The sequence below is a fragment of the Zootoca vivipara genome, chromosome Z2 (genome assembly GCF_965207765.1).
Source record: "Zootoca vivipara chromosome Z2, rZooViv2.hap1.1, whole genome shotgun sequence".
NCBI classification, from domain to species: Eukaryota; Metazoa; Chordata; class Lepidosauria; order Squamata; family Lacertidae; genus Zootoca; species Zootoca vivipara.
This window is the reverse complement of record NC_142585.1, coordinates 2,335,983-2,351,526: the sequence shown is the minus strand read 5'-3', so window position 1 is coordinate 2,351,526 and position 15,544 is coordinate 2,335,983. Positions and strand designations below refer to the sequence as shown.

Here is a 15,544-nt window from a genome sequence, read left to right as displayed (position 1 = left end):
ACACTGACACACACACTTTTGTGGCAAGATGGAAGCATAGGAGCCAACTCCTTGGGGTTGAGGTCCCTTTGGCTTCACCAATAAAATATTTGAGGGGATCGCCCCCTCCCCTGCAAAAGTTGATGGGCATTGCCATTCAATTGGTGTGCAACTCCCCACTCCAATATTTTATTCAAATTTGCCCCCCTGCACAAAGGTCTACTCCTCCCGAAACCAAGCTTCCTTACCTTTGGGTGGTTGGTGGAGCAGCTCCTGCCCTTCGAAAGCGATTGACCCTTGTGGGAGCCCTTTGCTGGGTCCTGGGTGTTGTGCCATCTTCCTGCTGCACCTACAAATTTAGCACAGCTTGCCTCAGGATTGGCTTCTTGAACATAAAGCATCATGGGCAGGGGAGCAGCTGCCAAAGCCCAGCCTTCCTCACCCTTGAGTCCGCCAAATGTGGTCAACTACAACTCCCATCCATCCTGTGCTGTCTGGGCTTATAGGAGCTGCCATCCAAAACTCCTGGAGGGTATCAGTTGGCAAAGATTGCTGTAGTCCTACCTGTTGAGCTGGGCTGGGCTGATTTAGAGGGCTGATGCCTTTTGGCCCAAGGGCTGCTCTCCTCCTGGGATTAGTCATCCTATTCCAGAAAGGCTTCCTGTAATTCTGCTGCTTTTGAAACTCTCCTCTGAACCTGCTGGGTCCTAAAGAGACACACCATGCAGAATGTGATTCCTCATCAATCCTCAGGACAATTCTTCATTAAAAACGTTTCTCTGCTATTTGCCACATTTGACTCTCCCCTGCCCCTTCCTCCAAAGAGATGAGTATGTGAGATTTCCTACATTTTTGCTATTGTATCATAGCTGTCAAGTTCTCCCTTTTTTTAAAGGGAAATTCCCTTATGCTGAATAGGCCTCCTTGTGAGAAAAGAGTAAACTTGACAGCTATGTATTGTATTATTATTAATAATATATCACCCTTCATCAAAAGATCTCAGGGCTGATCACAAGGTAAAAGCACAAATAAATAGTTAAAATAAAAACAACAAAACAATAGCACCCCCCCCCCCACAAACACATTTAAAAGGCTGTAGAATATTAATCAGCCAGAGGCCTGGTTGAAGTTGGATCCTGGTCCAACTGCACTGGCTACCACCTAGTTTCTGATCCCAATTCAAATGCTGGTTTTAATCTATAAAACCTTAAATAGCTCAGGACTGCAATACCTCAGGGACCACCTCTCTCCATATGAACCTATCCAGATCCTGCCATCATCATCTGAGACCCTTTTTTGTGTGCCTCCTCCTTGAGAGGTCTGGAGGGTGGCAACTTGAGAATGAGCTTTTTCTGCAGTGGATCCCCACCATAGCTGCCAAATTTTCCCTTTTCTCGTGAGGAAGCCTATTCAGCATAAGGGAAAATCCCTTTAAAAAAGGGATAACTTGGCAGCTATGATCCCCACTTGTGGAATGCTCTCCCCAGGGAGCTCCAGCTAGCACCTTTATTATGAACCTTTAGGTACCAGACAAAAATGTTCCTTTTCGATCAGGCCTTTGGCTGATTGACATCTGATGCTTTCTTAAAATATATTATAGAAGGGAGGGGGGGTTATTGGGTTGTCTATGTTTTTGTGAACCTCTCCAAGATCTGGGGGTATAGGGCGGAATACAAACTTTAATAATGATGATGATGATGTTTAGGATCAGAGTTTTCCTTTTCCTAGATGGGCTCGTCCCAGGTTGACAAGTCCCATCCATTTTTCTCCAACGTAAAAAGCCTATCTCAATTCAGGAGCATCCCTCCTCTGCAGATCCTTGTTCTCCCACAACACTACTGATAGATTGTTTTCCCACTTCATCAATGGCCCATTAACCATGAAAGGAGGAGCTTAGCTGTCAAGTATCCCGTTTTATGTGGGAAACCCCTGGATTTTAATCCGTTTCCCGCTGTTCTCCCGAATGGAGAAAAATCCCGGAAATCCCCGAGATTTCCTACCTGCCAGGGAGCCTCCATTTTGGGTGCTTCTCTGACCATGTGTGGGCACCGGAAATAGGGCAGAGCAGCACCGGAAGTTGCTTCTACACATGCCCGGCAGCCATCTTGGTGGTGGCCGCATGGCAATGGCCATCACCAAGATGGCCGCCACCATGCAGCTACTACCAAGATGGCTGCTGGGCATGCATAGAAGCGACTTCTGATGCCGTTCTGCCCTACAGTGGTACCTCGGTTTATGAACACAATTGGTTCCGGAAGTCTGTTCATAAACTGAAGCGTTCATAAACTGAAGCGAACTTTCCCATTGAAAGTAAAGGAAAGTGGATTAATCCGTTCCAGACGGGTCCACGGAATACTTAAACTGAAGCGTTCATAAACTGAAGCATGGGTGTAATTGGTTCCGGAAGTCTCTTCATAAGCTGAAGCGTTCATAAACTGAAGTGAACTTTCCCATTGAAAGTAATGGGAAATGAATTAATCCGTTCCAGATGTGTCCGTGCCGTTCATAAACCGAGGTGTTCATAAACCGAGGTTCCACTGTATTTCCAGCGCCCACACATGCTCCTACGCAACTTCCGGTGCCGTGCCACGGCTGACCCCGCATTTTTCAGCAGGAGACTTGGCAGGTAAGAGGAGGAGATTCTTTGTTGTGCTGTATTCCTAGTTCTGTGCTCCAATTTGAAAGAGCTGTGCTCAAGTCATACTGGGAGCCCATTCATGCTATAAATCACTTAAACGTTTTGACTCCTTTTACATTCATTATTGTTGGGCTTTTCATTTTAATATTCATTCATTATTTAATATTCATTTTAATGTTCAATTTATGTACCCTCCTCTGGTCACTCCTAGGTAAAGGTACATGCATGAAGCTGAAGGAGGGGTTTATATCTCAGGATGTCAACTGTTACAAAAAGCCCCAACAACATATTTCCTGAATTTTGCCAATTCCCAAACCTTCTCTTCCTGCTATTGCTTCTTGCACATACCTTGCAGGTTCCTTGGTACCCAGCCACGGAATTGATGTCTTCTGTTGCCAGAGGCTGGATTCCAGTTCTTGAGCGGCTGCTTCCATCTGTTTTCCTTTGCGTTTGTCTGCCCTTTCTTGTTGCGCTTTATGATGTCATCTAAATTTGGGAAACCAACACACACAGAATATGTCAAGGAAATCTTCTCTTTTGCTTCATGTTGGCATCCCAGCATTTTAACACAACAGGATTGAAAGCTAATCCTCAGTAGGGGTAGGATATAATCTATCAAAATGAATGTGCTACCAAAAATGTTATTTTTGTTTCAATCAATTCCAATAATCAAAAGGGCAGTGATATTTAAGGAATGGCAAAAAATGATTTCAAGATACACCTGGCAGGGGAAGAAACCAAGAATTTGATATAAATTATTAACAGATAATATTAAAGAAAGAGGAGGCTTCGTTTTTCTGGACTTGGAATTATACTATGAAGTGTCCTGCCTTTGTTGGTTTAAGGAATGGATATTGTTAAGAAATACAGATTTTTTTGATTTAGAAGGTTATGATAATAGGTTTGGTTGGCACGCATACCTATGATACAATAAAAGAAAGGTTCATAAAGGATTTGGTAACCATATATTCCGAAGATCTCTGTTTGAAGTTTGGGATAGGTATAAAAACCTATTAGAACATAAAACACCTTGGTGGTTATCACCTTTGGAAGTTATGAGTGTGAAAAAGATAAATGTGAGTGAAAAACGGGTCACATATGAAAAGTTAATAAAAGAGGAAGGAAATAAATGGAAAATGAAACCGTATGAAGAGGTTAAGGAGTACAGTGGTACCTTGGCTTACAAACACAATTGGTTCAGGAAGTCTGTACTTAACCTGAAGCGAACTTTCCCATTGAAAGTAATGGAAAGTGGATTAATCTGTTCCAGACGGGTCCGCGGAGTACTCAACCTGAAGCATACTTAACCTGAAGTATGAGTGCAATTGGTTCTGGAAGTCCGTACTTAACCTGAAGCGTACTTAACCTGAAGCGAACTTTCCCATTGAAAGTAATGGAAAGTGGATTAAGCTGTTCCACACAGGTCCGCGGAGTACTTAAACTGAAAATACTCAAACCGAGGCGTACTTAAACCGAGGTATGACTGTATGTAAATGATTGGTTGCACCATAGCCAAATCAATGAAATGTTTAAAGAAAATTTAAAAGAAAGTGGATTTGATCATAAGAAATCAAAATTTGAAATTGAAATATTGAATAATAGTTGTAAAATATTGTCTAAAATGTATAAAATACTGTTGGAATGGCATTTGAAAGATGAGGAGGTAAAGTCAGTGTTGATACATTGGGCCAAAGATTTTGGATATAATATACAGTTAGAGGACTGGGAGAAACTGTGGAAAGAAGGAATACAATTTATTGCATGTAGTACTTTGAAAGAAAATGATGTACAGATGGTTATTACACAAGTAAAACTAGCTAAAATGTATAAAACAAGTAATAAATGTTGGAACTGTAAGGAAAGAGAAGGAACTTTTTACCATATGTGGTGGGAATGTAAGAAAGTGAACAGCCTCTGGGAAATGATATATAATGAGATGAAAAAGATGTTAAGATATAGATTCATGAAAAACCAGAAGCTTTTCTACTTGGTATTGTAGGAGAGGATATTAGCAGACAAGATAAAAAAATGTTTTTGTATGTAATGATGGCAGCAAGAGTACTATTGGCACAGAAATGGAAACAAGAAAAATTACTGACAATAGAAGAATGGCAGACGAAGTTGACTACGCAGAGGTGGACAAGATGACAGGGAGAATTCAAAACCAACGGGACCAGAGGTTCTTGAAGGATTAGACTAAATTTGATAAATATTTGAAAGACAATTGTAAACAAAAAATTATGCTTGTAGGTTTACAAGAAGTTTTGTAAGGAGAACTGTATGAAATATTACAGGAAAAAGTTAAGAAAGTAAAAGAATTGGTTATTGTTTTTTAAAGTAATAATGAATTACGGAATACAAGAAGAAGTTAGGATGATTGGAAATCTTTAGACATGGCTGAGGGAAGTCCAAAAAGATTGTATAAGATGTGAAGGAATGTTAAATGATGTATGGAATGTATGCAAAAACTTAATAAAAATATTTATATAAAAAAAAGAAAGCTAACCCTCAGTATGTGGGGCATGGAGAGTGGCATAGAATATTGCTCTAGGGAATCCCAGTAATCTTTCCAAAACAGAGGGTAGCCTCCAGTTGCCCTTAATAACTTGGGACGAGTTTCTGCAATATGTGCCCAGTTGACCCCTTTGACCTGCAGAACTGGTACCATTACAGGTGCCACATAATACCAATTCTGCATTTGTAAGAAATACATATTTTTGTGTCGCAGCATCTACAGTCTGGAACCTAATCCAAATATGTAAAGTGTTGGCATGTGTTTTAATCTGGATTTATTTTAGGGTTGATTTTATTTTAATGTAACCAGGGGAAATGTTTTGCATTAAATGAGGCAAGGATAGCAGAGTGAGCAACAAACTGAACAGGCATGGTGTTATGTATTGGTGTATATAGTTTTCCCTCAGGTTCTTGGTAGTTGTTTTAGGAGGGAACTTTAGGAGGGAACTTTGTTTTTCCCCCCTTTCAAATCATATTTATTGATTTTCAAACATTTCAAAATACAAAAATTCACAAAAACTAAAAGCAAAAAATAAAAACTAAAAACTAAAAATAAAACAAGATCAAAAGAGAAAAAGAAAGAAAAAACATATCAGTTCTTACATTAACTTGACATTGTGGACTTCCTCAATTCCCCCCACACTGGGTCCATTTTTAAATCTAAATTAAGCAATTTTCCTTTATCATCTTAAATCATTCTAACACAAATTTTCCATTATCTCACAACCAATTCTAATCTACAAGAAAAAACATCAACTATCCTCAACCTATAATTCATTAATTAATCCAAATCTAAATTTATTTTCCCATCCATCTCTACTTCTTCCCTTAGCCTGACAATTTATACCCCAAAATTTTTCCATACATTCAAATATTATTTCTTCTATCATAATAACCATTAACCATTTATATCTAATTCTACCCCCCTTCCCCTGGACTCCGGATCTCCCAGATGCATCAGCCAGCTCCATAAATCGTTCCAGTTTTGGACCACCCTAATCAATCAGAAAATAATCCATTGTTAATCCTCACCCTACTCCCACTCTTTCACCACCTATCCACCACTATCCCTTCTTTGTCCCCTGCTGCCCCCCAATTTTCTAACTGTAGCACAGTACCATCAAGCTAGGTTTCCACTTTTCAGCCCTATCTCAATTTTTATTCCACTTGAGCTCTGGCCCCAGTATGGATCCTGCCCTCCCACTCTCACTGGGAAGACATTATTCCATGCTGGTTCTTCTTTGAGAACTCCTTGAATCAAACATGAGTTTTGTTCCCCCTCTCCCACTGGGGGAACAATGTTCCATACATCATCTTCCTCTTTTTTAAGTTCAATTATATTGTACAGGACTGATAGATCTTGCTCCTCTTCTTTAAGATCAGTTACATTGTCCCCGGCTGGTGCTTGTTCGTCTTGCTTCTCTTCATTCTCTATTGGAATTAATCCATTTTCACTTTCCACACTGTTCTGTCTTATTTTGCGAATCTGTATATTATTCTGCTGCAATTCATTTTTAAAGTCCAAAAGCAGTCCCAAAAGTTCCTTTTGAAAGTCCAAAAAGTCTAAAGAGTCAGCTGATGTTGTGTCTACTGACATCCTGCTCGTCTCAAATTCCATGGAAACTGCACAGATTACAATGCAGGAAGTGGCGCAGTTCATATTTCCAAACCTCAGAAACAAAGTTTACATCCGATCTGGTTACCAACTCTCATTTTTGATTCTTGTTCATATTTTAAAAATCTTATGTCCATTTCTGAAAAGAGCATTTATCAAGCTTCTTATACACAGCCTTATATTTTGCGCTCTCTTCAAAGTTAACAGTTCTCAGCCTCAAAGAGGTAAACAAATTCCTTCCTATTGTGATGTCATAATGGCGCCTGGCTGATCTCTCCAGGGACCCGACTCCAGTTCCCGGGGGACTTTCCCCAGTCCAACTTAAAGATTTTACAGGGATTTTAATGTATTCAGCCCTTCTCCCCTTTACCCTGCTTCAGGGGAAAGGTTTTAAGTCCAATCCTTGGAAGTTAATAAACTCCGGCTACAGGCAAGTTAACTGCATCACCATTCTCTCAATGGGGGAGACCAACTTCCTTTTTAATCTCCTCCTGTGGCCAATTCCGTTCAATTAATTTTTTTAAAAAAAATCTTTCCCTTACCCATGGTGTCCAATGTCTTAAAATCCTTTGTTTTAGGAAAAATCCACCGCTCCTCCGCTGCCAGCTCGGAGCTTCAATCTGTGAGGGTAGAGATTTGCTCGAAAATGGCGCCCGTGACTCTGCACTCCGCTCTCTCTCGGGGTTCTTAAAAGAGCTTAGCGGGGAGCAGAGGAATCACTTTTGGGCGCAGCCAAGCTCTCACGTCCCCAGAAAGCTCAATCTGAAGTTTTTTATTGGGGGTCCGCAGTGCTCTCGTGGCTCCCCCCTCGGGAACTTTGGGAGGGAACTTTGAATTATGTTTTGTTACATTGTTTGAGCCAGCCTCTATAAAAGCAGGTCAGCTCAGCAGTAAGTCAGTTCTGTTCCAGCCTCCAAATAAAGTGCAGCTTTTGATGAATCGCTGTGTCGTCTACTCAATATTTAATACTGGTGACGATGGGATGCAGGGTCCATCCAGCTTTGAGGCCTGAGCCAGCACTGCAGCACCACCCTGCCGCTCACTGTGAGCGTGACAACACTGCCACGATGGACTCTGCAGATAACCCCAGTGACGGAGAAGGGCCCGCCTCGCCTTTGCAATCAACCGCCACCGCTCAAGCGACAGCACAAGGTACGAGAATGGCCGCCAGGCAGAGTCGGCTGCCACCAGATTTCGACATGAGCCACCCCGAGCAGTGGCCTTAATGGCTCTGCCGGATAAGGAGCTATGTCAGGCTTCAAGGGTTCACTAGGGAAATTGATAAATTGGACATACTTCTCACAGTGCTGGGAAGTTCTGCCTTCATCTTACTGGAGGGTTTGATGGCACCTAAGGACATTAAGGCCTGCTCTTTGGATGCACTAACAAACGCAATGACAAGGCACCTCGCACCCCAGCCAACAAAGAACCACCACCATTACGATCTTGTCCACAGAGATCAACAAGCGCAAGAGTCAGCTCTCCAGGCAATTGCAATGTATTGGCAATTCACTAACCTGGAGGAGCGACTGCTTGAAAGATTCATCATTGGCATGCGAGACAGCCATCTCCGCCGGAAGTTGCTGACGAAAGATGACATCACAATGGTGGAGGCCATGAACATGGCAACGGCTTTCGAGAAGGATAGTGCCCACAAGAAGGCTCCAAACCCACGAGCTGAGGGGGGCACCCATCGCATCTAGCGAGACTGGTCATCTTCTGGCGAGTTTCCCCACGAGGAGATCCACCTAACCATAGTCTGACCTGACCGTGACTGCCGCTCCCAAGCTGCACGCACGTCGTCAAACCAGCATCGGTCAGATCCACGAAGTACCTGCGCCAGTTGTGGGGAGAACCATGTTCGCAAGACATGAGATTCCATGACGTCATGTGTTGAGGCTGTGGTAAGGCCGAACGCTTCGCTCGTGTCTGCCGCTGCAAAAATGCAGGAACACGATCCAAACAGCGCGTTCATGAGGCTCTCAATGAGGAGGAGCTGCAGTCAATCTCTTCAGCCAGGGTATATCAGTTTTCGTCCTCAGGGTCCAATAAGCTTAGAATTGAGGGAAAGTTAGAATTGAGGGAAAGCCGTGCAATATGGAGCTCATTGTATTTCATAATATCTGATAAGACATTTGAAGAGCTTTTTCCTGATGGGGGCCCCCCCCCTCTGACCGGCCACAGTGGTATTACGAGACTTTCAGAGAAAGATAATTCAGCTAAGGGGCATGGGCCCTTTCAAGGTCCAGTTTAAAAATCACAATAAGAGATTGGACCTCATCATAACGAAGGGTCCCTTTACCAGCCTTCTGGGTTTGGCATGGTTTGGCCCGTTAGGCTTAAGCGTGTCAGGACTTAATCAGATTGCCCATGGGACAGGATTTGAGTCGATTTGCCAGGGGTTTCCACTAGTCTTTGACGGAACCTTGGGCCTTTACAATGGGCCCCCGATTTCCCTACAGATCAGCCCCATGGTGCAACCCATCAGGGTCAAGGCCCATCGGGTTCCGCTTGCACTCAAACCCAAAATTGAGGAGGAACTAGATTGTTTAGTGGTGCAAGGGGTTTTAGAGCCGGTCACATCAGGCACATGGCAAACCCCAATCGTCACCCCGGTGAAACCTGACGGCTCCGTCCGCATTTGCGGGGATTACAAATGCACCCTGAACCGGGCCCTACAGGACCATGCATACCCAGTTCCAGTAGTAATTGGCAACCCTAGCTAGGGCCAAGGTCTTTGGAAAGCTGGACTTAGCACAAGTGTACCAGCAGCTTCCCGTAGATGAGGCCACAGCTAACGCCCAATCGTGGCCCATAAAGGTGCCTTCAGGTTCAAACACCTGCAGTTTGGGGTTAGTGTGGCTCCTGGATTATTCCAGAGTCTCATGGACCATCTTCTTAAAGGTATCCCCGGAGTTATGCCATTCTTTGATGATGTGCTGATCTCCGCATCGTCAAGAGAGGATTTCTCCGCCAGGTTACAGACAGTGCTTCAATGCTTCCAGGTGGCAGGATTTAAGGTCAAACGGAAAAAGTGCCTATTGGGAGTGAGCAGCATGGATTTCTTGGGGTTCCGAGTAGACACAGACAGCCTCCATCCAGCAGAGGACAAGGTGCATGTCATTTGTGATGCCCCAGCCCCTAAGAACAAGGCAGAATTGCAAGCCTTCTTGGGACTCCTTAATTTTTACCATGCATTCCTGCCACACAAGGCAGCGGTGGCGGAGCCTCTGCACAGGCTTTTGGATAAAAAAGCACCTTGGGTCTGGGGCCCACGACAGGCAAAAGCTTTCCAAGGGGTCAAAGAACTGCTTATATCTAATTCGGTGTTGATGCACTTTGAAGAAAATCTCCCAGTTGTGCTGGCTTGTGACGCTTCCCCCTACGGGGTGGGCACAGTACTGTTGGACGGGAGAGAGGTCCCAGTGGCATACTTCTCTCAAACCCTCACACCAGCAGAATGCAACTATTCCCAGATTGACAAAGAGGGTTTGGCTGTGGTTAAAGGAGTAAAAAAGTTTCATGATTTCCTTTATGACCGGCCCTTCATTATCGTTACCAATCATAAGCCCCTCTTGGGATTCCTCGCCCCCGATCACCAGACACCCCAGATGCTCTCCCCTCAAGTTTTGCACTGGTCCATCTTCTTGGCTGGATACCAATATTCATTACATCACGGACCTGGAAAAGCAACGGGGCACGCAGATGCTCTCAGCCACTTACCACTGCCTGAAAGCGGTCAGTTCCCTTTCATCCAGCCACTAATGACCAAGCTGAGCGTATGGTATGCACAACTAAAGATGCGCTCAAACGTATTGTAGTGATCGTGCAAGAGACACCCCCCTTGGTCCCCCCCTCATCCAAGGGGTCACTGGACACCTCGAGGGCAAGCTGAGGTGCTCTCTCACTCACTCACATTTTACACAAAAGTTAACCGGGTAGTTCACTGCCACCACTGGGTCACCCTCAGGTAACTCAGACAAAGATTTACTGGTAGGGTTGAGCAGCCAGGTACCAGAATTAGCTTTGCAGCTGAAAATATCCAAAACCCAGACAAATTGTCCCTTTTAGTATTTTTTTTTAAGGGATAAGTAATAAAACGTAGATATACAATTCTCAACAAAAGGTTACAAATAGGAAAATAATAACATTATAGAATCTCACTAACTTACACACATACACACAGGTTGAAAAAGAAACAAAGTCCACATCCCTTTCCCTCCGGCAGGGATTAGATGAGTGCATGATGTCATCCACTGCAGGATAATGGCATAGAGCCAATTAACATTCCCCCACCTTCCTATGTTTAAGCAGAAATCTCCCACAAGGGGTCCTGAGAATCGGCCAGTAAAAACAAGGTTTCAAATATGACCTGGCCAATCATCAATTAATACACATCGGATCTTTCAGCTGTCATGTACCAAGCCAGCTGCCCCTCATTTACCACTTCAAAGTTGGAGACTATGGAAACTCCCAAATAGTTCTCAGACCCCTCTTACCAGTCTGGAGACAATAAGCCAATTAGGCAAATAACCTCCTCTGATCTCACCACCTCTCAAATAAACATCCCCTTCCCAGCTACATTAACATATAAATCAGGCTAATATACCTTTATGATCAGCATTTAACTAACAAAGAAACCTACCCTTCAGAGGAACCCAGTACGCATTTCCAGAGCATGACGTTCTGGCCAATCCCACAATCCCCTGCGGTCTGAACCAAGGATTTTCTTAACATAACTTCATTACATGTATAATACAGGGAGACTGGACCCTCCGTCTAGCGGAGTTTTTGCTGGCTCAACACATACCTCCAAGCACAGGGACTGGCTGTAGCCCAGCTGAGTTGCTAATGGGAAGAAGGCTTACTACTCTCCTGGATCGCATACATCCTGACAGGGCCTTAGAGCAGCAACCATCTACCATGGAGCGGAAGGCACCTGGGGGTTTGCCCCAGGGGATCCTGTGTATGTCCGGAACTATGGGCTAGGACAGAGTTGGGTACCGGGGACCATAGGGTGCTGTACAGGCCCGGTGTCCTATGAGGTGGGGCTGGAGGGTGGACTGGTTTGGAAAAGACACCTCGACCAGATCAGACCCCGGTCATTTCTCAACCCAGTACGTCCAGCGGAACTACAGGGCAGCACAACAGAAACAGCTGGCGACTCAGCAACTGGGACAAGTGGGGAAACGGAGGATTCGTCGCCCGAGACACCTAAGCAGAATGATCTCATGCCAGTGTCCACAGCAGCCCTGCAACTGGCTACACCTGTGGAGCCCGAGAACTCGGACTCCACGCCAGTTTGGGCTGCACCACAATCTCAGCAGGAATCAGGCGGGGCACCGGACCCCAGAGGTCTGGCAGAGTTTCCAAGCGTCCAGCCTACTTGAAGGACTACGTTCACTGAACTTGTATAGTACCTAGTGAGAGGACTCGTGTAAATTGTAACCATTATGCTTTATGCCTAAAAGGAACCACTACGAGCATTGCTGTAAATAACGTGACCACATAATCGTAACTAATGCCTTATCTCGGTGGGGAGGGGTGTTCTGTATTGGTGTATATAGGTTTCCCACAGGTTCTTGGCAGTTGTTTTAGGGGGGAACTTTTGGAGGGAACTTCGAATTATGTTTTGTTACATTGTTTGAGCCAGCCTCTATAAAAGCAGGGCGGCTCAGTTCTGTTCCAGCCTCCAAATAAAGTGCAGCTTTTGATGAATCGCTGTGTCGTCGACTCAATATTTAATACATGACAATTTCTGAGCTGTATTAATAGCATCATCTAACCAATATAAAAGCGATCAGTATGGCTTTACTCTGAACACAAGGGCTCCTTACCTGGAGAACTGAGTTGATTTGAGTAATCATAGAAGCATAGGAAGAAGCTGCCTTGTACTGAGCCAGACCACTAATTCATTTAGCTTAGTATTGTCAACACTGATGGGAACACTCACTCCAGGGTAAAGGCAGAATTTCCTAGCCCTACCTGGAGATGCCATCAGAGATTGATACCTGGGATTTTCTGCATGCAAAGCAGCTACTCTGCCACTGAGCCAAGCGTGATCCTTGAAGTGAATAATTACCACCATTCAAGAAAGTTTGAAAGTATTCAGAAAAGACTAAAGGAGGAGGAGGAGGAGAATGGATTCAAACTACAAGAAAGAAGATTTCACCTAAACATTAGGAAGAATTTCCTGACAGTAAGAGCTGTTCGGCAGTGGAATTTGCTGCCAAGGAGTGTAGTGGAGTCTCCTTCTTTGGAGATCTTTAAGCGGAGGCTTGACAGCCATATGTCAGGAATGCTTTGATGGTATTTCCTGCTTGGCAGGGGGTTGGACTGGATGGCCCTTGTGGTCTCTTCCAACTCTATGATTCTAAGAAGAAGAAGAAGCAGCAGCTTGGGGTGTGGGGATGAGAGGAAGCCTGAAATCGGTTTTCAATATTAATATCAAACATAAACTCCTAATACTCAAATAACAATGGATGCCCAAATGCCAGGCAGAGAGCACATTTTCAGCATTCCTATTTTCAGAGGGGGATTTAGGGAGGCAAATTAGCCAGGCAAGCCCATAGAGAGTTTTCATTCATTGTAATTTTGTTGGATGGGGCAGGGGCATATTTCCAGATCACTGACTGTATAAATGAGTGTGAGGTTTGTGTGCACAAACAGATCTTGTGCCAAGGAAATGATGATTTGCATTGCCTGTCAATGCCATAAATAGACCAGGCATCACATCAAGCTTCTATTTTTGGAGAGGGCCAGTTTATCATGTCCATGCTGGACTGTGGGGTTTTAAGTTTGGAAAAACTGCTATGGGGTATGGTGAGGTGGGTCAAAATGTAGCTGTGATTTGAACCTAACAGGCTCCATCTATATGAGATATACTCAGAGTAAACACATTGAAATTAATGAGAATGGCTAAGTAAGGACCATTACTTTCAATTGGTCTACTCTGAGCAAGACTTAGCTACAGACAACCAGTCCACACTGAGCCATCTGCTTTTCCCTGATGGTTCCCTTCTCTCTGGATGGAGGAGGGGGAAGTGTTTGGGTTGAAAATAGGCTGTCTATGGTGAAAGGAGAGGGATTTAATGAGAAATGGAAAAAGGAGAGGAAGTTGCAGGTGGGGGTGTCAAGCAGAAGATGGGGGAGGGGAGAAGGCCCCACTTGGGTGGGACGAGGCCAAGTGGCCTGTGGAATCGGGAATGGCATAGGTTTAAACCCCGTGGGGACCCAACTTTGGACACTTAAGAGGGCTGCAAGGAGTTTGCAAACTTTGCCAAACCTTCCCTGGCCGGACATTCTCTGCGCTTCAGAGAGGTTCACTGCCAGCCTCTCCCGCCCCATATATGGAAGGTATATAGTGCATATTTTTTGGGAGGAGGGGCGGTCCTCACCTGGAACCAGCCCCCCTCCATCCCTACCTTTAGAAGGGCACCAAGAGTGGGTCTGGGTCCGCGAGAATAAAGCCGATGCGGCTCCGGAGCAAGTCCATGGGGTGGGGTGGGTCCCCAAGACGCTAGGACACACCCAACCAACACCCGACGAGTGTCGAGAGCAGCACCTACCCAGAGACAGATCTATCTCCTCAGCAGCCACCGCCGGCTCCGATACTGCCCCAGCACCGGCGGCTTCGAGCAGCTCCCCGGCCCCTGGAGCTGCCATGGCCTCTGGGAAAAGGAGGGGTGGCGGCGGCCGGCCGAAGGAGAACCCTCCCAGCGCCCGCCCCCCGGCCAGCTGTCCCATTCCCTGGCGCCGCCACCAGTCTGCGGAGGCCGGCCCCGGCCTGTGGCGCGGCTTGGGAGGCGGAAGGGGTCCACCGGCAGACTCAGTCTTCTTAATGGCCTCTGCACTGCTCTCAAATCCCAGAACAGCCTGGCCCTGGCCCCTGGATCAGGCCGAAGGCAGCGCCATGTGTAGTCCAGCATGTTGTTCTCATAGTGGCCGAGCAGGTGCTCCAATGGGGAGTTCGCAGGGAGAACCCGAGCCCCGGAGCAGCGCTCTCTTCACCTGAGGGTTCCAGCAACTCGCATTCAGGAAGGTTACTGCCTCAGACAGTGGAGGTATAGCATAGCACCCCTTCTTTCTGCATCCCAAAGCGAGTGTTTCAAGAGGATAGGAAGAGTTTGCTGGATCAGGAAGGCCCGTGACCCATCTAGTCTTGCATCCTGTACCAGATACCTGCAGGCATAGGAGTGTTATAAGAATAAAATTCTCACAACAGGAGTCAATTCCACAACAGGAGTCCAAGGACCCTTCGTCACCCCTACCATACCCCCATAAAATATTGGTGGGCATTGCTATTGGCTTACCTGCCCCCCTATTTTATTCAAGTTGGCCCCCCTGCCTGCAGAAAACATTCAAGCAGGCTCAACCAGTATTCACAAACATTACTGCTTCTGACCAGTGGCTACTAGTAACCAAAGGCAGCCTTTCCCATTTTGCCACCTGAGGCAAAATTAAAATTGCCACCTCTTGCTCTCCCTGCACCAGCACTTCCACTGCTGGAGAACATGGCATTCTGCAAAGCTACTCAGCACAAATATAATATGGGGAACACCTGGCTTGCCAGTATTACATGTGAAAAGGATATGGGGGTCTTGGGGGACCACAACCTTCACATGAGTCAACAGGGCGATGCAGCAGCAAAAAAAGCTAATACTATTCTAGGCTGCATCAACAAAAGGGAAGACATTATGCTGCTCTATTCTGCCTTGGTCAGACCATACCTGGATAACTGTGTCCTGTTCTGAGTGCCACAGGATATTGACAAGCTGGAATGTGTAAGTTCCACCAGG

At 45.3% G+C, this 15,544-nt stretch overlaps 1 protein-coding gene across 1 annotated transcript in view; it reads right to left on the bottom strand.

The window, feature by feature from the left end:
* The window catches only part of LOC118084150 (UAP56-interacting factor), a 33,387-nt gene extending 18,780 nt beyond the window's left edge, over positions 1–14,607 (bottom strand). Inside the window, exons 1-4 of the mRNA XM_035113497.3 lie at positions 14,315–14,607; positions 2,966–3,103; positions 544–686; positions 228–328 (exon numbers count right to left, since the gene is read on the bottom strand). Of these exons, the coding sequence (XP_034969388.2) occupies positions 228–328; positions 544–686; positions 2,966–3,103; positions 14,315–14,492 (560 nt within the window). The 5' untranslated portion in view covers positions 14,493–14,607. The remainder of the gene's footprint in view (positions 1–227; positions 329–543; positions 687–2,965; positions 3,104–14,314) is intronic.
* Between the last annotated feature and the right edge of the window lie 937 nt (positions 14,608–15,544).